This window comes from Ranitomeya variabilis, chromosome 1 (genome assembly GCF_051348905.1).
Source record: "Ranitomeya variabilis isolate aRanVar5 chromosome 1, aRanVar5.hap1, whole genome shotgun sequence".
Classification (NCBI taxonomy): domain Eukaryota; kingdom Metazoa; phylum Chordata; class Amphibia; order Anura; family Dendrobatidae; genus Ranitomeya; species Ranitomeya variabilis.
Genome location: NC_135232.1, coordinates 855,314,516 through 855,336,062, shown reverse-complemented (window position 1 = coordinate 855,336,062; position 21,547 = coordinate 855,314,516). Strand labels below are relative to the sequence as shown.

The 21,547-nt window shown below is 46.1% G+C and overlaps 1 protein-coding gene across 5 annotated transcripts in view; it reads left to right on the top strand.

Moving 5' to 3' along the window:
• Positions 1–254: 254 nt before the first annotated feature.
• Positions 255–21,547, top strand: part of HERC3 (HECT and RLD domain containing E3 ubiquitin protein ligase 3) — a 151,065-nt gene continuing 129,772 nt past the window's right edge. For 4 of the 5 annotated variants that reach the window (XR_013218498.1, XM_077277010.1, XM_077277036.1 and 1 more), the window contains exons 1-3: positions 255–391; positions 17,484–17,733; positions 20,711–20,870. Coding sequence is in view for 4 of the 5 variants with exons in the window: in XM_077277010.1 (XP_077133125.1) it covers positions 17,508–17,733; positions 20,711–20,870 (386 nt within the window). In the remaining variant the exon portion in view is untranslated. Of the gene's footprint in view, positions 392–15,864; positions 15,933–17,483; positions 17,734–20,710; positions 20,871–21,547 lie in introns of all 5 variants that reach the window. The other variant, XM_077277018.1, reaches the window with a different exon arrangement.

The window sequence follows — 21,547 nt, the reverse complement described above, 5'->3', positions numbered from 1 at the left end:
AGTACTGTACACATTGGGGCGGCCGCAGTACAGGACCTCCTCACACATAAGTACCCCGGTATTACTCCTCCACATGCCTCGTGCTTCCTACACCTGCTAAACACAACACTGCAGTCAGGACTATATCTTTCTATTGCACGCAGTCGCAGTGTCAGTGACAAGGTCCGCCCCTCTCCCTCCCGCTTACTGAAGGGCCTTAGAGGTCTCGCTATTGGCTGCCGGGAGCTGTCAAGGAAGCCCGCCCCCGTAGAGACGGAGCTTGTCGTTGACTGGCCAGTCTCGCTGTCACTCCCAGAGAGCAGTGGGCGGTGCTTGTGTGGGAGTCTGTGCCTGAACTTCCATGTTATTATTATGTGACTGAGGTGGTCGCGCAGGTCGGAGCCGGGTCCAGGTGAGTGGTCGCCGCTCTGCGCCCCTCTCACTGTGGTGTGGTGTCCCAGGCCTGGTGTGGCGGCTGGCTGGGCTATTGCTCCCAGTACCGGGGTGAGGTATCAGGGCACTGGTGCCAGGGGCAGTGCAGGAGCCAGTGGCTGCAGGAAGGGATTACTGTGCTGTAAGCTGGGAGCAGGTCCTCGGAGGCTGTAGTCTAAGTGGACACCACCGTGGTGTGATCGTCTGCAGGGGTCACCGCTGGACCGATCAGAGGCGACCGCGTCCCCACATCCAAGTTATTTCCAATTTTGGGACCATAAACAATAAAATATCCCAGTACCGGACCCAGCAGTTCAGAGACCCCTCTAGTACTGGGTTTGCTCAGTTTGTGACAGATCCAGGTTTTTTCTGTTACTGATGACCACGTGATGTGTGAATAGAGCCCTAGAAAACCTCTGCTATCATTTTGGGCCCAGTTACAGGACATGTTCACAGCCCCCTCCATCTGCAAGGAGCACACTAACCCAAGGGGTGCCGACATCAACACTATTGATGAGCAAACGTGCTGTGATAGCTTGTCATCCGCGTGTCCTCGGTGTGCTCGGATAATATCTCCGAATCCCGCGGCTGCATGGCACACAACACATGCTGGGATGGGCTAACAAACAAGCAATCCCCACGTGATGGGTCTAACAGCCCCGGGGGCTCGAGGATATTACTGGAGCACGCCGAAGACCCTCGGATAGCACCAGAGCATGCTCAGATAACACCTTCGCTCATCACTAATCATCAAGGCCCCACCAATATACTTTGAAAACCTCTTGAACTGCTAAGCACTTGGTTTTCAGGAACTGGATGTTACTGGTGGTTTTGAGGTTAATAATAATAATATCCCCGCTGCCACCATCTCTAATCTCCCACAAATCTATTTTTCACGGTATCTGTGTATAGTGAGTGTATTATATTCTCCTACTGCCGCCTTGTCCTGGATCCTGAGCTGCTCTGCTCCGCTTCTCAGTGCTGTCACCGCTCCGCACACTCTCCGGGTTATACTGCGCTCTGCGTGACCCAGAAGTGACTTCTACATTAAACCTAAGGAGCATCAAAATGGGCCTCTGTAGGCTCACTCTGACCAAGGTTATACTATGGGGCAGTACAGAACTGCAATTTTTTATTTTTTTTCCTCATGCCAAATTTGATATGAGAAAACAATCACGACATGCTGATAGTACATTTGTTGATCGGATCACACTCGCCCATAGAAGTGTTTGGGTGAAAAGTCAGACTGCAATTGTATGTCATTTGAGTGCAGTCCGATGTATGCTCACAGACACAATGGACAAGATGGAGAAGTTCTGTTCTCCATCATCCCCACACCTGTGCTGTAATTCTCTCATGTGACAGAATCAGGTGACACTCAGAACAAACACTGACAAGTAATCGCCCCGAATCTCTTGCACAAGAGAACGTGCGTTTGTATGACCCCGGCCTAAAAGAGACTTCCGTTTCACACACATCAATCCGGAGAGTCTGAATTGTGGTGACATTACTGAGAAGCAGAGCAGACCGGCGCTAGATCCAGAAGAGAGCAGCAGTAGGTGAGTATATTACTACACGACATACACATGTTTAGTGAAACAAATATTAATGACTGGGCTTTTTTAGTATGATTTTTGGTAATTTTGTTTTGTGAAGTTGGTAATGCCCATGTCTGTTATGATATAGTAGAGTAGGTAATGCTACCATCTCTTGGCGCATAGTGAAGTAGTTAACTTTCCTGCCTCTGGTGGTATGGGGTAATGAAATAGTTAAAAGCCCAGTCCCTGGTGGTATAGTGGAGTAGTTGATAAAATGATCCCTTGTGCTATAGTGGTATTAGACTAGTTAATACCATGATCTGTAGTGTAATGGAGTAGGTAATGCTGCCATCCCTGGTGCGATGGAGTAGTGGAGTAGGTAATGCCCCCATCCCTGGTGTGGTGGAGTAGGTAATGCCCCCATCCCTGGTGTGATAGAGTAGGTAATGCCCCCATCCCTGGTGTGATGAAGTAGGTAATGCCGCCATCCCTGGTGTGATGGAGTAGGTAATGCCCCCATCCCTGGTGTGATGGAGTAGGTAATGCCGCCATCCCTGGTGTGATGGTGTGATGGAGTAGGTAATGCCGCCATTCCTGGTGCTATGGTGTGATGGAGTAGGTAATGCCGCCATTCCTGGTGCTATGGTGTGATGGAGTAGGTAATGCCCCCATCCCTGGTGTGATGGAGTAGGTAATGCCCCCATCCCTGGTGTGATGGAGTAGGTAATGCCGTCATCATTGGTGTGATGGAGTAGGTAATGCCGCCATCCCTGGTGTGATGGAATAGGTAATGCCGCCATTCCTGGTGCTATAGTGTGATGGAGTAGGTAATGCCGCCATTCCTGGTGCTATGGTGTGATGGAGTAGGTAATGCCGCCATCTCTGGTGTGATGGAGTAGGTAATGCCGCCATCCCTGTTGTGATGGAGTAGGTAATGCCGCCATCCCTGTTGTGATGGAGTAGGTAATGCCGCCATCCCTGTTGTGATGGAGTAGGTAATGCCGCCATCCCTGTTGTGATGGAGTAGGTAATGCCGCCATCCCTGGTGTGATGGAATCGGTAATGCCGTCATCATTGGTGTGATGGAGTAGGTAATGCCGCCATCCCTGGTGTGATGGAGTAGGTAATGCTGCCATCCCTGGTGTGATGGAGTAGGTAATGCCACCATCCCTGGTGTGATGGAGTAGGTAATGCCGCCATTCCTGGTGCTATGGTGTGATGGAGTAGGTAATGCCGCCATTCCTGGTGCTATGGTGTGATGGAGTAGGTAATGCCCCCATCCCTGGTGTGATGGAGTAGGTAATGCCCCCATCCCTGGTGTGATGGAGTAGGTAATGCCCCCATCCCTGGTGTGATGGAGTAGGTAATGCCCCCATCCCTGGTGTGATGGAGTAGGTAATTCCGCCATCCCTGGTGTGATGGAGTAGGTACTGCCGCCAGCCCTGGTACTATGGTGAGATGGAGTAGGTAATGCCGCCATCTCTGGTGTGATGGAGTAGGTAATGCCACCATCCCTGGTGTGATGGAGTAGGTAATGCCGCCATCCCTGGTGTGATGGAGTAGGTAATGCCGCCATCCCTGTTGCGATGATGTAGTGGAGTAGGTAACATCCCTGGTGTGATGGAGTAGGTAATGCTGTCATCACTAGTGTGACGGAGTAGGTAATGCCGCCATCCCTGGTGTGATGGAGTAGGTAATGCCGCCAGCCCTGGTCCTATGGTGTGATGGAGTAGGTAATGCCATAATCCCTGGTGTGATGGAGTAGGTAATGCCGCAATCCCTGGTGTGATGGAGTAGGTAATGCCGCCATCCCTGGTGTGATGGAGTAGGTAATGCCGCCATCCCCGGTGTGATGGAGTAGGTAATGCCGCCATCCCTGGTGTGATGGAGTAGGTAATGCCGCCAGCCCTGGTGTGATGGAGTAGGTAATGCCGCCATCCCTGGTGTGATGGAGTAGGTAATGCCCCCATCCCTGGTGTGATGGAGTAGGTAATGCCGCCATCCCTAGTGCAATGATGTAGTGGAGTAGGTAACATCCCTGGTGTGATGGAGTAGGTAATGCCGCCATCCCTGGTGTGATGAAGTAGGTAATGCCGCCAGCCATGGTGCTATGGTGTGATGGAGTAGGTAATGCCACAATCCCTGGTGTGATGGAGTAGGTAATGCTTCTATCCCTGGTGTGATGGAGTAGGTAATGCCGCCAGCCCTGGTGCTATGGTGTGATGGAGTAGGTAATGCCGCCATCCCTGGTGTGATGGAGTAGGTAATGCCCCCATCCCTGGTGTGATGGAGTAGGTAATGCCGCCATCCCTAGTGCAATGATGTAGTGGAGTAGGTAACATCCCTGGTGTGATGGAGTAGGTAATGCCGCCATCCCTGGTGTGATGGAGTAAGTAATGCCGCCAGCCCTGGTGCTATGGTGTGATGGAGTAGGTAATGCCATAATCCCTGGTGTGATGGAGTAGGTAATGCCGCAATCCCTGGTGTGATGGAGTAGGTAATGCCGCCATCCCTGGTGTGATGGAGTAGGTAATGCCGCCATCCCTGGTGTGATGGAGTAGGTAATGCCGCCATCCCTGGTGTGATGGAGTAGGTAATGCCGCCTGCCCTGGTGCTATGGTGTGATGGATGTGTTATCGCCATAATGTGCCAAGAATATTTGCTAGATATGTGTCCCACTGATAAGACTTGCATGGATCTTCAGTATAGTTGTACCCTAACCCCCGTCCAATCTCATGAAGTGAGGCCTTCAGCCTGCTTTCTTAACCTCTTCTTCATTTACAGATCTGAAGGCTGACTAAAATTTTATCCTTAAAGGGAACTTGGCACCAGTTTTGTGACATAGCAGCTACACATATCACCTTATTCAGCGTCTGCTATGCATCCCCTAAATCCTTATATAGAAATTACAAAGGCTTTTCGTGAGTATGCAAGGGGAGTCAGGGGGTTAAATAAGGATTTATTGTATGTGCACACGTTGCGGATGTGGTTGCGGATCCGCAGCAGTTTTCCATGCCTTTTACAGTAGCATGTTAACCTATGGAAAACCAAATCCTCTACACATGCTGCGGAAAATTCCGCGCAGTAATGCTGAGGTTTATTTTCCGCAGCATGTCAATTCTTTGTGTGGATTCCGCAGCGTTTTACACCTATTCCTTAATAGGGATCTGCAGGTGGTAAAACGCAGGTGAAATCCGCAATAAATCCGCGGTGAATCTTCAGGTAAAACGCAGGGCATTTTACCTGCGGATTTTGCAGAATCAGAACGGAAAAATCCGCAATGGAATCCGCAATGTTTGCACATACCCTCAGGGAATGCATAGCAGATGCTGAATAAGGTGATATGTGTAGCTGCTATGTCACAAACTGGTGACAGGTTCCCTTTAACTATTCCTTCTCCCTTTTGTACATAATTGTAGGGTACGGAGTAGTAATATTACTGGAGCAAAGATGGCCCTGTAAGGGTGTGCCTGTCAGCCCAGTGGCCGGCTGCAGAATGCTGCACCCATCTCTGGGCTATGCTCCAGGCTGTGACTCCCTATTCTTACAAGAAAAGTGAAGCAAAGTACGTACAAAGTTGCCCAACTAGTTGTGTGCACTGTGCCTGTATACTGGACCCGTACAATAACCCTGTGCAGGATCTGCCCCTCTCCCGTCATGTCCGCTATAGGAAATGCTTGTGTTCCTCTTATATATAGCTCTACCGCAGCAGCTCGTCCTCCTGCAGGTGTATACATATCCTAGACCATAAAGGCCAACACTACAGATTTGGTGCAGACTACTGTTCCCCGTTAGCAGCCATCTCTTGTCTAACTGTAGTGTTCTTCAAAAGTATTACTCAGCAGGATGTTCCAAAAATGTCTTGTCCTCTTGACCCCTAATACAGTGGGGCAAAAAAGTATTTAGTCAGTCAGCAATAGTGCAAGTTCCACCACTTAAAAAGATGAGAGGCGTCTGTAATTTACATCATAGGTAGACCTCAACTATGGGAGACAAACTGAGAAAAAAAAATCCAGAAAATCACATTGTCTGTTTTTTTATCATTTTATTTGCATATTATGGTGGAAAATAAGTATTTGGTCAGAAACAAACAATCAAGATTTCTGGCTCTCACAGACCTGTAACTTCTTCTTTAAGAGTCTCCTCTTTCCTCCACTCATTACCTGTAGTAATGGCACCTGTTTAAACTTGTTATCAGTATAAAAGGACACCTGTGCACACCCTCAAACAGTCGTAACTCCAAACTCCACTATGGTGAAGACCAAAGAGCTGTCAAAGGACACCAGAAACAAAATTGTAGCCCTGCACCAGGCTGGGAAGACTGAATCTGCAATAGCCAACCAGCTTGGAGTGAAGAAATCAACAGTGGGAGCAATAATTAGAAAATGGAAGACATTCAAGACCACTGATAATCTCCCTCAATCTGGGGCTCCACGCAAAATCCCACCCCGTGGGGTCAGAATGATCACAAGAACGGTAAGCAAAAATCCCAGAACCACGTGGGGGGACCTAGTGAATGAACTGCAGAGAGCTGGGACCAATGTAACAAGGCCTACCATAAGTAACACACTACGCCACCATGGACTCAGATCCTGCAGTGCCAGACGTGTCCCACTGCTTAAGCCAGTACATGTCCGGGCCCGTCTGAAGTTTGCTAGAGAGCATTTGGATGATCCAGAGGAGTTTTGGGAGAATGTCCTATGGTCTGATGAAACCAAACTGGAACTGTTTGGTAGAAACACAACTTGTCGTGTTTGGAGGAAAAAGAATACTGAGTTGCATCCATCCAACACCATACCTACTGGAAAGCATGGTGGTGGAAACATCATGCTTTGGGGCTGTTTCTCTGCAAAGGGGCCAGGACGACTGATCCGGGTACATGAAAGAATGAATGGGGTCATGTATCATGAGATTTTGAGTGCAAACCTCCTTCCATCAGCAAGGGCATTGAAGATGAAACGTGGCTGGGTCTTTCAACATGACAATGATCCAAAGCACACCGCCAGGGCAACGAAGGAGTGGCTTCGTAAGAAGCATTTCAAGGTCCTGGAGTGGCCTAGCCAGTCTCCAGATCTCAACCCTATAGAAAACCTTTGGAGGGAGTTGAAAGTCCGTGTTGCCAAGCGAAAAGCCAAAAACATCACTGCTCTAGAGGAGATCTGCATGGAGGAATGGGCCAACATACCAACAACAGTGTGTGGCAACCTTGTGAAGACTTACAGAAAACGTTTGACCTCTGTCATTGCCAACAAAGGATATATTACAAAGTATTGAGATGAAATTTTGTTTCTGACCAAATACTTATTTTCCACCATAATATGCAAATAAAATGATAAAAAAAACAGACAATGTGATTTTCTGGATTTTTTTTTCTCAGTTTGTCTCCCATAGTTGAGGTCTACCTATGATGTAAATTACAGACGCCTCTCATCTTTTTAAGTGGTGGAACTTGCACTATTGCTGACTGACTAAATACTTTTTTGCCCCACTGTATGTCTCACCTATCCCCAGTTCTGGGAGCCTCCAGAAACCTTACATAGGATGTAGATGGCATGAGCTGCCGAGCCCAGTGATTAGATAAGTTGAGGTCACGTCCCCACTGCCGCCGGTAAGTGGTCACTGGAGCTGTGGTGTAGATGGAGTCTCAGTGCTGGACTTAATTTTACCACAGGCATGCCGATGGCGTGCAGAAATGTGCACTTGGAAAAACCCCTTTAAAGGGAAGCTTACTTTTGGATGATATCTCAGGTATTTCCCAGATACCTCGGTTACCAGACTTGTTCCCTTTATGGGTGTGAATAATCCATGTAATCAGAGGCAACTGTTGAACACATGTAATGTAAAGCGCTCCTCTAGTTGTAGCAGTGTAATATGGCCGCACTCTGCCCAGAACCCACTTTAGCCTGTTTTCCTTCCTCCATGTTGTATTTCATCGTTTCTGTTTTAGGACCTCCCGTATACAGTAAATGAGCTGTCTATGGCTTCTTTTAAAAGATTACCTGAATTATGGCAGGTTTAAAGGCCCATCTCATAAAGTGCTGGCATATCCCCTTTAGGAACCCCCCCCAATCCTGAGAATGAAAAAGGCTTCAGTGTTCTCGTGATGCCCCTTACTGGATGTTGATGTCAGCAGAGGACACCGTGTGGAAGAGTGGCTTGTGTGGAGAGAATAAGCCTTGGTATCGTACATTGCCCTGTGCCCATTAAGATTAAAGGGAACCTGTCACCCCCCCAGGCGTTTTAAACTAAAAAAGCCACTTTGTGCAGCAGTAATGCTGCATTCTGACAAGGTGGCTCTTTTAGTTCTGGGTGCTGTAACTGCTGAAATAATCAGTTTTGTAATTTGTTATAAATACCTTGTCTTCAGACAAGGAGGCCGGCCTTTCCCCCCTGCTGCAGATGCCACACAGCAATGTGAATAAATCAGAAGATACTGCGGGGCGGGGATTCACAGGCGCAGTCAGCTGGACTGCATATGAGGACAGACGGGCAGCGCTCACTGCGCCTGCCCAAGGCAGGGGAAAAGAGCGCAGGCGCCGGCTCATTTGAAAACAGCGGTGAGGAGGCGGCGCCAAGAAAATTTGAGTGACGGCTGTGTGGCATCTGCAGCAGGGGGGAAAGGCCGGCCTCCTTGTCTGAAGACAAGGTATTTATAACAAATTACAAAACGGATTATTTCTGCAGTTACAGCACCCAGAACTAAAAGAGTCACCTTGTCAGAATGCAGCATTACTGCTGCACAAGGTGGCTCTTTTAGTTACAAACTCCTGGGGAGGGGGTGACAGGTTCCCTTTAAAGGGTGCCTGAGGGCTGATTCATGCCATCCGAGCCACCGGCATAATGAATCATAGAGCGGCTCTGTTATTGCAGCCTGTGTGGTCACGTCGATGACTAGTCCAAGAGGCAGAAGCCCAGTGACTTCTCCCCACCCCCCAAGCACTCTCTCCCCCCTCACTCTCTTGGACTGGCAGGTCTCTTCATGTGTATGTTTATAGAAAGAGACCTGTCAGTCATTGGGGGCAGAAGCTGGCAGGGAGCGGGCTCATGGACTAGTCCTGAGATGCCTAGTCTCCATCCAGCAATGTCACAGTGTGCCAGAGTAGTGCGTTCTGGTATTCGTGATGCCGTGGTTTAGGCAGCATGAATCCGCTGTCGGGCTTCTATTGACTTGGTAAGTAGTGGAGATCCCCTGTAAGGTAACATGGCCCTAGTGTAATACACAATAAGGAGAAAAAGCTCTGAAGTGGAGTCTGTGACCGCAAACAAACAAGATGTGGATTGTGCAATGTCAAAGAGAAAATGAAAATACAGCATCGCTAGATCACAGCCCGAGCAATGCTTGGTAATTTATTTTTTTTCCCCTGACATGTCAGCCGTCTTCCGGGGATTTCCAGGCTTGTAGAGGAGCATTTATGTAAAGCCCTAGAAAGCTGACTGCTCAGGGAGGTTCCTAGTTGAGAGGTGATAAAGCCATGAGTAAGGTGTGGCACACGTCCAGGTTAGCCATTTACGACTAGACAAGGATGAACTCTGCCCGCGGACACATAAGCCACAAGCAGAACCTTCTAGCCGGTGTGCACAAAGCCCCAGCTTATGTAACACTTGGTGTGTGCCTGAAACACCGGTCTGATGTCCCCTGGAGGATGCATAGCATTAAAGGGTGACTCCAGGCAATATTCAGGGGATGGTAGGGCGAGAGCCACGTGTGCAGTGACGGGCGCCGTCTGCTAGACTAATACCAGGCCCAGTGCTGCCACCTTTTTCTGTCTCATTCTTTACTGTTCATTCTGTGATTGGAGACCAGTCACTAAAGCTGAGCCTTTGGATTGTTATGACGTCACCTAATAATAATGGTATTCCAATATCATAGCATGCAAACATGATCGAGACCATGCCCATGGAGGTTTTTTTTTTTTTTGTAAATTCTGTCTGAATGGAGTGTGTGCATCAGCCATGTTAAAGCTGTGTCCAGGTTATGATCGAGGCTGCTTTCTCCTCTCCCACAAGGAGGACTGAGCACTATATCATATACCTGATTCTTAAAGGGGTTGTCCACTACTCTGACAACTCTTTTTTTCAATCTCTGTTTCCCTCTTGAAAACTATTAACACAGAGGGTATGCTCACAGAATGCTGCAAGTGCATCCAATAAATGGATCACGTGCACCCATACAAGTCTTCAGACTGGACTCGGATATTTCACACATCCACGAGTATTGCTGCATATAGTAAAAATCACAGTCTCCTTTCAAGCCCAGAAGCAGGCTGGATTTCAAGGGAGCACTCTATTGACAGTCATGGAGGTCTTCCAACAGACCCGAGCTATCATAGCAACCCATCGGTGCCCTGCAGTTGCATCATAGGAGCGCCAGTGGTCTAGGAGCACCAATGAGCACACAGAAAAAACACCCCCCCCCACATGCAGGCGCAAAGGTGATTCTGCTGTCAGAGTTTGAGGCAGAGCTCTTCATAGACACTCTATGCACTCGCTACTGACTTGCGATATGCTGTGCATATAAGGCAGATGTTGATAAAGGGTTAATAATGTTTGCACTGGGATATCTGATTTAAAGAGATACATATTAAGAGTTAGTAAGCTTACATACCTTCAATGCTATTAGAATGCTCAGCCATTAAAGCACCACTCCATCAGCTTTTACTACTTACCTGCCTGTTGTGCCCAGCTCTGATCTTCCCCGACACAGACCGCTCCTGCCGGCAATTCAGCTGCCTCTGCTGACATCACAACGACAGAGTGGCAGCTTCTTTTCCACCCTGCTATTTCGACAGGGCGTGACTTCCGATGTCATGCAGATTCAGAATGTCATGCGATGTCATGCAGAACTCTCCCTGTTAGGCAGTAGGGATCTGGCTGTCAATCAAAATGATGTTGGAAATTCCGCCCTGTCAGCAGAGCGGAAAAGAAGCCAGCCGCTCTATCGACGTGATGTCAGCAGAGGCAGCTGACTCGCCAGCAGGAGTGGTCTGTGATCGCTGTGTGTCGGAGCAGAATGGCACCTGGCACACAGGTAGGTAGTGTGGTATCCAAAAGACGAGAATGTCCAACTTCACCGAATCCGTGAAAAAAAGTTTTCTTTATTCACAAACTTAGTTATGTAGGATACAAACGTCAGCACAAACCATATGGGTACGAATCTCAACGCGTTTCTGGAGACTAAGCTCCCTTAATCATGTCATGATGGTTTGTGCTGAAGTTTGTATCCTCCATATTTAAGTTTGTGTATAAAGAAAACTTTTTTTCACGGATTCGGTGAAGCTGGACATTTTCTTTTTAAAGCAACAAACATAGTAGATACAATAATAGACAAAGTAATTAAATGAATGATGGGTGTAAAGCACAAAAATCCCAAGTAGTAGTGGGAGGCAGGGCAAAGAATGTCAGCTATTTTAATAAGAAAGTGTTAAGGTACCTTCACACGAAACGACATCGCTAGCGATCCGTGACGTTGCAGCGTCCTCGCTAGCGATATCGTTTCGTTTGACACGCAGCAGCGATCAGGATCCTGCTGTGATGTCGCTGGTCGCTGAATAAAGTCCAGAACTTTATTTGGTCGTCCGATCGCTGTGTATCGTTGTGTTTGAAAGCAAAAGCAACGATACCAGCGATGTTTTACACTGGTAACCAAGGTAAACATCGGGTTACCAAGCGCAGGGCCGCACTTAGTAACCCGATGTTTACCCTGGTTACCAGCGTAAAAGTAAAAAAAACAAACAGTACATGCTCACCTGCGCGTCCCCCAGCGTCTGCTTCCTGACACTTACTGAGCGCCGGCCCTAAAGTGAAAGTGAAAGCACAGCGGTGACGTCACCGCTGTGCTGTTAGGGCCGGAGCTCAGTCAGTGTCAGGAAGCAGACGCTGGGGGACGCGCAGGTGAGCATGTACTGTTTGTTTTTTTTACTTTTATGCTGGTAACCAGGGTAAACATCGGGTTACTAAGCGCGGCCCTGCGCTTAGCAACCCGATGTTTACCCTGGTTACCCGGGGACCTCGGCATCGTTGGTCGCTGGAGAGCGGTCTGTGTGACAGCTCCCCAGCGATCAAACAGCGACGCTGCAGCGATCGGCATCGTTGTCGCTATCGCTGCAGCGTCGCTTCGTGTGAAGGTACCTTAAGTGCGACCCACATAGGGTTGTTCCCTCATAAATCCCAATCAAAAAATGTAGATATAGCACCAATAAAAAGAGAGTGAAAGTCACTTATTGTTACTTAGAAATCACTAAATATCAATCAGCTCAAACAGAGCAGTAGTACATACTGTATATCTGGAACTACAAATCAATCCCAAGCGGGTTAGGTGAGACTCGCCAAGTTAAAAGGGTATGTATTCTTTTAAGGGAACAAATGTGCACTATAAGTCAAAGCCTATCCTTACCCATGCTTCTTGCCACCTGGGGATCTAGTGCGGCAGCCCCAATGCGCATTTTGCGTGGGCTTCTTCGGGGGCAGTAACTAGATATGTGCTATCTTGCCCTTAAAGGGAATCTGTCAGCCCCAAAATTGTATATGAGCTGCGGCCACCGGCATCAGGGGCTTATCCACAGCATTCTGTAATGCTGTAGATAAGCCCCCGATGTAACCCGAAACATGAGAAATAAAGGTTAGATTATACTCCCCCAGGGGCGGTCCCGCTGCGGTCCGGGTCCAATGGGCGTCGCGGTCCGGTCCAGCGCCTCCTATCTTCATATGATGACGTCCTCTTCTTGTCTTCTTGCCGCGTCTCCAGCGCAGGCGTACTCTGTCTGCGCAGGTGCTGGGCCTCTCTGACCTTTCCCGGCGCCTCCGCACTGCAGTACTTTGCTCTGCCCTCAACAGGGCCGACAAAGTACGCCTGCGCCGGAACCACAGCGTGAAGACAAGAGGACGTGATCGTATGAAGATAGGTGGCGCCGGACTGCGACCCCCATCGGACCCGGATCGCACCGAGACTGCCCCCCCCAGGTGAGTATAATATAACCTCTTTTTCTCATCTTTCAGGTTACATCGGGGGTTTATCTACAGCATTCCAGAATGCTGTAGATAAGCTCCTGATGACGGTGGCCTCAGCTCATATATGATTTTGGGGGTGACAGACTCCCTTTAAATACTGAATCCCGGCCGTCCGTACTGTATCGGCGCATGCGCGACGCGTCACTGAACTTCGGCTGCGACACATCCGGCCCCCTCGGATATCATAAACCCATAATGCCTCAAAGAGGTCTTCAGCGACTCGGTCCAAGTACGCGTACATCACGCATGTGTACCAGCATAGATGGCAGTGTCTCATGTCAGGTCAACTGCTTGAATGGATATTTTTATTAAGGGCAGAGAACAGACCCAACACAATTTGCCATAATATAAAGTCAGGTAAGTATTAAATGAACAATACTTTATGGCGTACACTGCCCGGAATATAAAACTGCCTCACAATTAAGAGAGCTGCCTGGCAGGACTTTATTATACTGGGGCATTGCAAATGGCATGCTTACTATGTAGTGCGGGAGTAGGGAAGTCGGGTGTGTACCTTTTCTGTGCGATGGAGATCACTGGGATCAGAAGCTACAGTGACTCTGGCACTTGCGCAAAACAAAATTGAGGTCCGTGCCCATAGAAGTTTGTGTATTTTAAAATCCTAGATAGTGGCTGTATTCACCATCCTTGGAAAACTTCCTTTAGACCAGGGCTGTGGAGTTGGAATAAAATGGACAGACTCCGACCCATAATAATTTGGGAAAGTTATGAAATGTCCTATACACTGTGTTCGAAATTATTATGCAAATAATATTTCCTCATATTTTCTCTAAATTACCTATCTGAATTTCAGTCATTGTTATTTTCCAGTCATCTACTATTCCAGTATAATTGCAATGTTTTGGAACAAACTGCCTATGATAACAGTATCTTTTTAAAAAAAATAAACACTCAAAATGCATGTTCCAAATTATTATGCACAGCAGAGTTTTCAACCTTTTTTATTTTATTTTGAACAAAAAAATGGTCAATTGTGAAATTATAAGCATTATCAGCTTATTACAAAATGAAATCAAACAGTTTTCAAGTGAAAACTATTCTAGGTGATGTTACATTTGCACATAGGACCCCTTTTTCGAAAGAAGCTTCTGAACTCTCTCGTCCATTGAATTTGTCAGTTTTTGGATGGTTTCTGCTTCAATTGTTTTGCATGTGGACAGAATCCCCTCCCAGGGCTGTTGCTTAGATGTGAACTGCCTCCCGCCATCATAGACACTCCTTTTGATGATGCTCCAGAGGTTCTCAATGGGGTTGAGGTCAGGGGAAGATGGTGGCCACACCATAAGTTTGTCCTCTTTTATGCCCATAGCAGCCAGAGATGCAGATGTGTTTTTTTGCAGCATGAGACGGTGCATTATCATGCATGAAAATGATCTTGCTGTGGAAAGCATGGTTCTTCCTCTTGAACCATGGCAGGAAGTGTTTTTAGAAACTCCACATAGATTATGGAGTTCATCTTTACCCCTTCAGGGATCATAAAGGGGCCAACAATCTCTCTCCCCATGATTCCAGCCCAAAACATTACTCCACCTCCTCCTTGTTGGCGCCTTAGCCGTGTTTTCATGGGGTGTCCATCAACCAGCCATCCTCCATTCCATCCATCTGGACCATCGAGCGTTGCACGGCACTCATCGGTGAACAAAACAGTTTGGAAGTCAGTCTTCATGTATCGTTTGGCCCATTGGAGCTGTTTCTGCTTGTGTGCACCTGGATAGAGGTGGTCGACAGGATGGCTTACGCACCTCTGAAGGACCCTGCATCTTGTTGTTCTGAGGACGATGGAGGCACCAGCAGCTTCAAAAACTTGTCTGCTGCTATGACCAGGCATTTTTGCAGCTGCTCTTTTAACCTTACGCAATTGCCTGTTGGAAAGGGTCCTCAATTTTTCCTTATCAGCACGCACACGTGTGTGCTGGGAATCAGCTACATACTTCTTGATTGTGCGATGATCACGATGAAGTGTCTTGGTAATGTTGATTGTAGTCATGCCTTGACCTAAATACTCCACAATTTGTTGCTTCTCAGCAGCCGACACATCCTTTTTCTTTCCCATTTTGGCCAAAAATGTAGGCTGCTTAATAATGTGGAACAGCCTTCTTAAGTAGTCTTGCCTTTATTTGGACACACCTGACAAACTAATTTGCACAGGTATCTGCAATTGCTTTCAGTGATATAAAGAGCCCTGACACACATCACCAGCAATGAGTTTAAATGACAAACAAAAAAATTCTAACCTTATCACTCCTAAACTCTATGTGCATAATAATTTGGAACACAGTGTAAATGTCTGTTCTGTTCCTGATCTAACAGTCTCGGCTTTTAGTTGAGATGAATCTGTGCTGCACTTTATATACATGCTCAGTAGTGACACGTGTACGGGTAAATGTAATCCGTGATGCGAATCAAAAACATTTCATTATTTTTGGAGCGGAAACAAGCCAAACAAAAACAATGGACATGTGAACAGCCCCATAGTCTACAATGGGTATGTTTTCTGTTCATAAAACTCAAGGACGTCTGAATGAGGCCTTGCTTAGTTGAGTGGGTGACTTTTTCTGGTGACTTTTTTACTATTTAGTTGGACTTCCATATCTGCACTTTCCTTCAATCTGTTGGGATTTCTCTGTTGTGTGCACAATTGTTACTTTTTCCCTATGGCAAGGACATAAGTTTCTGTTTTGTCTCCTAATACAGTGAAGAGCGTTTATTAACTACGTATTGTCTGGGTAAGCCGCTGCCAGCCACCATATTCTGTTTTGGGATTCACCCGTTAAGTCGCTGATCATCTCACCTAACATGTATTGTCTCGCTGTTTTTCATGTAGGTGACCTAAAAAATGCCTTCAATTCTTTATCGTACAGTGAAGTGTGTATTCTATTATTTTTAGTTCTAATAAAGTTGCTCCGTCCTGCCGGTGTATGAAGAGTCTCTGCAACAATCCGTCCTGTAGACAAGGTGCCTATTTCTGTCTTAAAAAGGAAACCGTATGGTACTAACGATTGATTTTACACCTATGCATACAGTTCCATAATCCTGCGTGCTCTGGTCTTTGCTATGACGGATAGCTCCTGGTTACACCCTCGTGTCATTTATTGCCAAGAATAAAGCAATCACAGAGGTGAAGAATAAACAAAGACGTGTAAGCCACGTTTTATTGGACACATCTCTTTGGTTTTGATAGACTAGCGCAGACAGTGTGTAATAATAAGCGCACACGTTCCAATGAAGCCAGGATGAATGAGTGGTGCTCTCTAGGAGTTTGCTCACCTGACATTTTAATGCAGTTTTTGAAGCCAAAAGGTGGATTGGGGAAAAGAAAACCTAGTCCACACATGATGACCATGGATCTGAAGGGCCTTATTTGCCAACAATAGCGTTTGGAGCGATTGCGCTTGCACACAACAGCTCCACGACTACCAGAGTTAGTCCAGCGCTGTATGAAATTCTGAGATGTAAACGTTATATCTGAAGCCAATTTTGCTTGTTCTGTAGTATACATTAATATATACCGGTATATAGTATGTGGTAATGATATTCAGACAGACATGCCATCATGGCCATATCTTATAAATGTGACAAACTTATAGGTGCCCATATGGAGTAGAAATACTGTCAGCCGTAGGCACAATTTTTGACCTCTTGAACATTTAATGTGCTGACTCTTTCCCCAGCAGTATATGTCGGGAAGGGAAGAAGCAGCATGTTAAATTCGGCAAGCCTGATACTTTTGTTCTCACTAGAGGTCTGATGCTGCCTAAGGTGTCTGGCAGCGGCTTACTAAGTTACAGCATTGAAAACACATACTTTTCATGTGTATAGGGCAGTAGAGAAGAATAGGTGACGTCCAAACTAGTATTATGAGGATTTATGGCAACCTCAGTATTCTGCCTACGTAACTAGGCTGCAAGTTTGGGGCTCTTTAGACAGTGTTTCTATGGATGTCTCTATGAGCCAGTACTCACACCAAGAACTTTGTCAGAAAGGGTCAACTCAACTGTAGAGGCACATATGAAAATTCCTGCATACGTTTATGCTCAGGCTGAATTCTTGTATAATGCAAATTAATAACAGTATATGCAACAGCTGCAGCAGGTGAAAAGACAATTCTGAACCAGAGATGCACCTTGAATGATGGCCAACAAACGCTAACTGGGGAAGTAGGGTGGGGTTACTTACATCAGAGCTGAACTACGGAGAGAGAGACAGGGAAAACTTCAAAAGCCAACAAGAATACAGTGATAATGCAATACAGTATGATTCCCAATTGGTGGGACATGACACTCATTGCTTCAGTGTCGGTCGCCTCACTATATCTATCTATGAGTCATGAGTAGGACTGCTTAGTGCAGTCGAAACGCGTAAACTGGGTCATGTCGACCATGTAAATTTTTCTTTTGTATGCACTATTATTTTCTTTTGAATAATAAAAAGTTAAAGAAAATCCAGTCCTGTTGAGCTGGAATCAAGTTTTTATAATTACATCTTATGTTATAATTTTATTTTTAGGTATCCAGAACCTTAGGACTAGCCATGTTATGTTGGGGGCAGTCGACTTTTGGACAACTTGGATTTAATCAAGGAATTTTAACCATTACTCCGGAGCCCATAATATCGACCTTCCCTCTGTCTAACTTTATTAGGCAAGTGGCCTGTGGAGAGGATCATTCCGTGTTTCTACTAGAAGATGGGCGAGTGTATAGCTGTGGTTGTAACAGCGTGGGCCAGCTTGGTCATGATCGCGAGGACGGCACGCCAGGTATGACTAATGTATTTCTGTCTTCTTATAGGAGAAAAATAAATATACTGGCCCACATTTATAAGAAAAAAATAATGTGGTAATTTACACCAAACACATATAGAGTACTCATTTCAACTCCGGCACCTATATATCAAATATTATATCTAAATGATACATTTGACACAGATTTTTAAAGGGGTATTCCCAACACCATGCGCCTATCCCAAAATGTAGTAGCAAATACCTCCAGTAGTATAGAAATGTAGTATAGTTTTTCTGATTTGTTATGTCTTTTTCCACATGTGTAGGCATTGCAGGACCTTAGGTAACCATAGTTATAACAACTAACTAACTCTGTCACTATAAAAGTGGTCATATCCATGGATACCTAAGGTCCTGCAAATGAGGAAAGAGACGTAGAAATGTAGTATAGTTTTTCTGATTCGGTAACTGGAGGTATTTGCTAATATTATTATTATTATTATTATTACCCCTACAACATATTGGGATAGGATTTTGGAGATGGGGAAAACCCCTTTAACCCCTTCCGACATCGGACTCCTTCCCTTTGAAGTAGGCTATGGCGGTGAGCCCACGTCTTTGCTGGTACATGTCAACTGTTTTCAACAGCTGACATGTGCCCAGAACAGCCGCGGGTGGAATCGCGATCCACCCGCAGCTTAATATTAACCTGTCAAATGCCGCCCACCGGGGACCCCTGTCACGTGATCGCATGTCATCGGTAGATTAGCATGACAACCAGAGGTCTTGTGGAGACCTCTATGGTTGTCACTGCCGGCTTGCTATGAGCACCACCCAGTAGTCGGCGCTCATAGTTAGTGTGTAATTCTACTACATACAGGTGATCTGTCCATCGTCTGTATGTAGCAGAGCCTATGGGGTTATGGCAGCTTCTAGTCTCCCATGGAGGCTATTGAAGCATGCCAAAAGTGAAAAAGAATTGTTTTTAAAGATATTAAAAAATAAATAAATAAAAATTCAAATCACCCGCCTTTCGCCCCATTCAAAATAAAACAATAAAAAAAAAAAAATCAAACCTACACATATTTGGTATCGCCGCGTTCAGAATCACCCGATCTATCAATAAAAGAAAAAAATAATAACCCGATCGTTAAACAGCGTAGCGAGAAAAAAAGTCAAAACACCAGAATTATGTTTTTTTGGTCTCCACGACTTTGAATTAAAATCTAATAACGGGCGATCAAAAGAACATATGTGCACCAAAATAATATAATTAAAAACGTCAGCTTGGTGTGCAAAAAATAAGCCCTCACGCAACCCCAGATGACGAAAAATGTAGACTCTATGGGTATCGGAAAGTAGCGTTTTGTTTTTTTTCTAACAAAGTTTGGAATTTTTTTTCACCACTTAGATAAAAAAGAACCTAGACATATTTGGTGTCTATGAACTCGTACTGACCTGGAGAATCATAATGGCAGGTCAGTTTTAGCATTTAGTGAACCTAGCAAAAAAGCCAAACAAAAAGCACGTGTGGGATTGCACTTTTTTTTTTGCAATTTCACTGCATTTGGAATTTTTTCCCCGTTTTCTAGTACAGAACATGGTAAAACCAATGGTGTCATTCAAAAGTACAACTCGTCCCCAAAAAATAAGCCCTCACATGGCCATATTGACGGAAAAATAAAAAAGTTATGGCTTTGGGAAGGAGGGGAGCGAAAAATGAAAATGCAAAGCCAAAAATACCTCAGGTTGTTAAGGGGTTAAGTATCCATAGTTATGACCACTAGCAAATGGCTAACTAACTGTCACTATATCAGTGGCTGTAACCATGGATACCAAAGAATCATAGTGTCACATGTTGCTCTTCAATGCCGAAATTTCACAGAAACAACTAATTAAATGTTAATTACGGTAATACAATTCCCAACTATAGAAATGAGCTGATAGCCGGTGTGTGTCTAATGCCCGGGCCCTGTCTTTGATGCGGCCTCGGCTGCTGAGCCCGCACCATACCCGGCAGATGACGGCTGAGTTACTCAAACATGATGTGCCTTTTAACAGCTACCTGTGGAGCGGACCTCTGCCCACTGCTATTAACTTAATAAATGCCCGTCAGCTTCTGATAGCAGCAACTACAGTTCTCAGCCGCATGGTGCTGATGGTTTGCTATGACAGCCCGCGTCTGCTGAAGACCCCTGTGTCTGCCATGACTGTTTTTCTACGAAAACCATCTTGCTGTTGGTGTTTTTAGGTGATAGTGATTTCTACTCTATGCGGCAATACTGTAGTATTTCAGTATATGGTACAAAGAATCAAAAGTACAGCTTGTACCACAAAACAAACAGAAGCCATAACACAGCTAGATCAACTTAAAAGTTCCTTTAGTCATGGCACTTGGAATTTGGAAGGGGGGAGAATTAGCGCAAAAAAATGGAAAATGGCCATGTCAGGAAGGGGTTAAGGCAGCTGACATGTCTAGAAAATGTGGGTTTTATGTAAAAATGCGATCCGAAATCCATTCTTCTTGACGCTAAAAGGTTTACCATTTTTCCCTTTTTTTGTAATTTTTTAGGTTCTATAAATAGTGTAATAGATATAAAACATTGATACATTTGGCTTAGACCTTTACAGCAATGAGAAAACTTTGGTGCAACGTTAATGATAAATGTCCCCCATTGTGACTGGATGCATGGAGTCAAGAGCAAGTTTATGTCTGCAAGTTATCCCTCCATAGAGAAAAAAGCCACAAATGCATGCTTGGCGACACCGTTACCATGGCAACCGTGCAATACCCCGCTGCGCGTTCTAATTACCTCGGCAACTGTGCTGCTCAGCGCGCGTCTCGGTCTCGTCATTCGCCATGTTATATGGGCCGGGAGAATATGCCTGGAGGGACGCTTTACGAGGATTGCTACAGGCTGCTTCATTTATAGATGTAATTATTGTTTTTGTGTCCTTTCCTGTATAAATGGTTTCTACGTATAAGTCAGGCTGATTATTGTCTACTTTTCAGGATATGTGAATGCTTTGGCAAATGAACATGTAATCCATGTGGCATGTGGCCAGGCACACTGTGTGGCACTCACCAGCCAAGGTCAGCTGTTCTCCTGGGGAGCGGGCAGTGAAGGACAGCTGGGTCACTCCAGTGCAGAGCTCTGTGTTCCAGTACCAAGGTATGACGGCTGGGATCCATGTAAAGTGGACTGGGCTTCCACTTCTACTACTGTACTACAGGGTCAGGGGCTTATTTCTGCAGTTTGTTGTGGACCACATCCTTAAAGGGAATCTGTTGCTACAATCTCCTCATCCTCCCCCCTCCCAAAAAAACCAAACACATATCGGCATCCAGGGCATTTTACATTTAAAGCGAACCTGTCACCGGTTTTATCATATATAAGCAAACAAATGCCACCACCTTCATAAGCACCAGTGTTGCATTCCACTCATTTGTATATTACCGTATTTTTCGGACCATAGGACACACTTTTTCCCCTCAAAATTTTGGGTCCGATGCAGCATCCCTTCCCAGGCTAGTGCGGCTGTGGCGGGGTTCTGTGGTGTGGCGGTGACGGTCTGTGCTCTGGGGCAGTGGCAGCGGCTTTCTGTGCTTCGTGGAGGGCTCCACCAGCATTTTCTCAAAGCCTGGAGGCCCCCGCTCATCTGTTAATGCCATGTTGGGGTGGCCTCCGGGAACATGGCCGCCGGGCCGGGATTCAAATCTCATCCCCAGAGATCTAATTTCAGAGATCTCGTCTCCCGAGATCTGAATCTGAGCATGCGCCGGCGGCGGCCATGTTCCCGGAGGCCACCGCAACATAGCATTAACAGATGAGCAGGAGCTTCCAGGCTT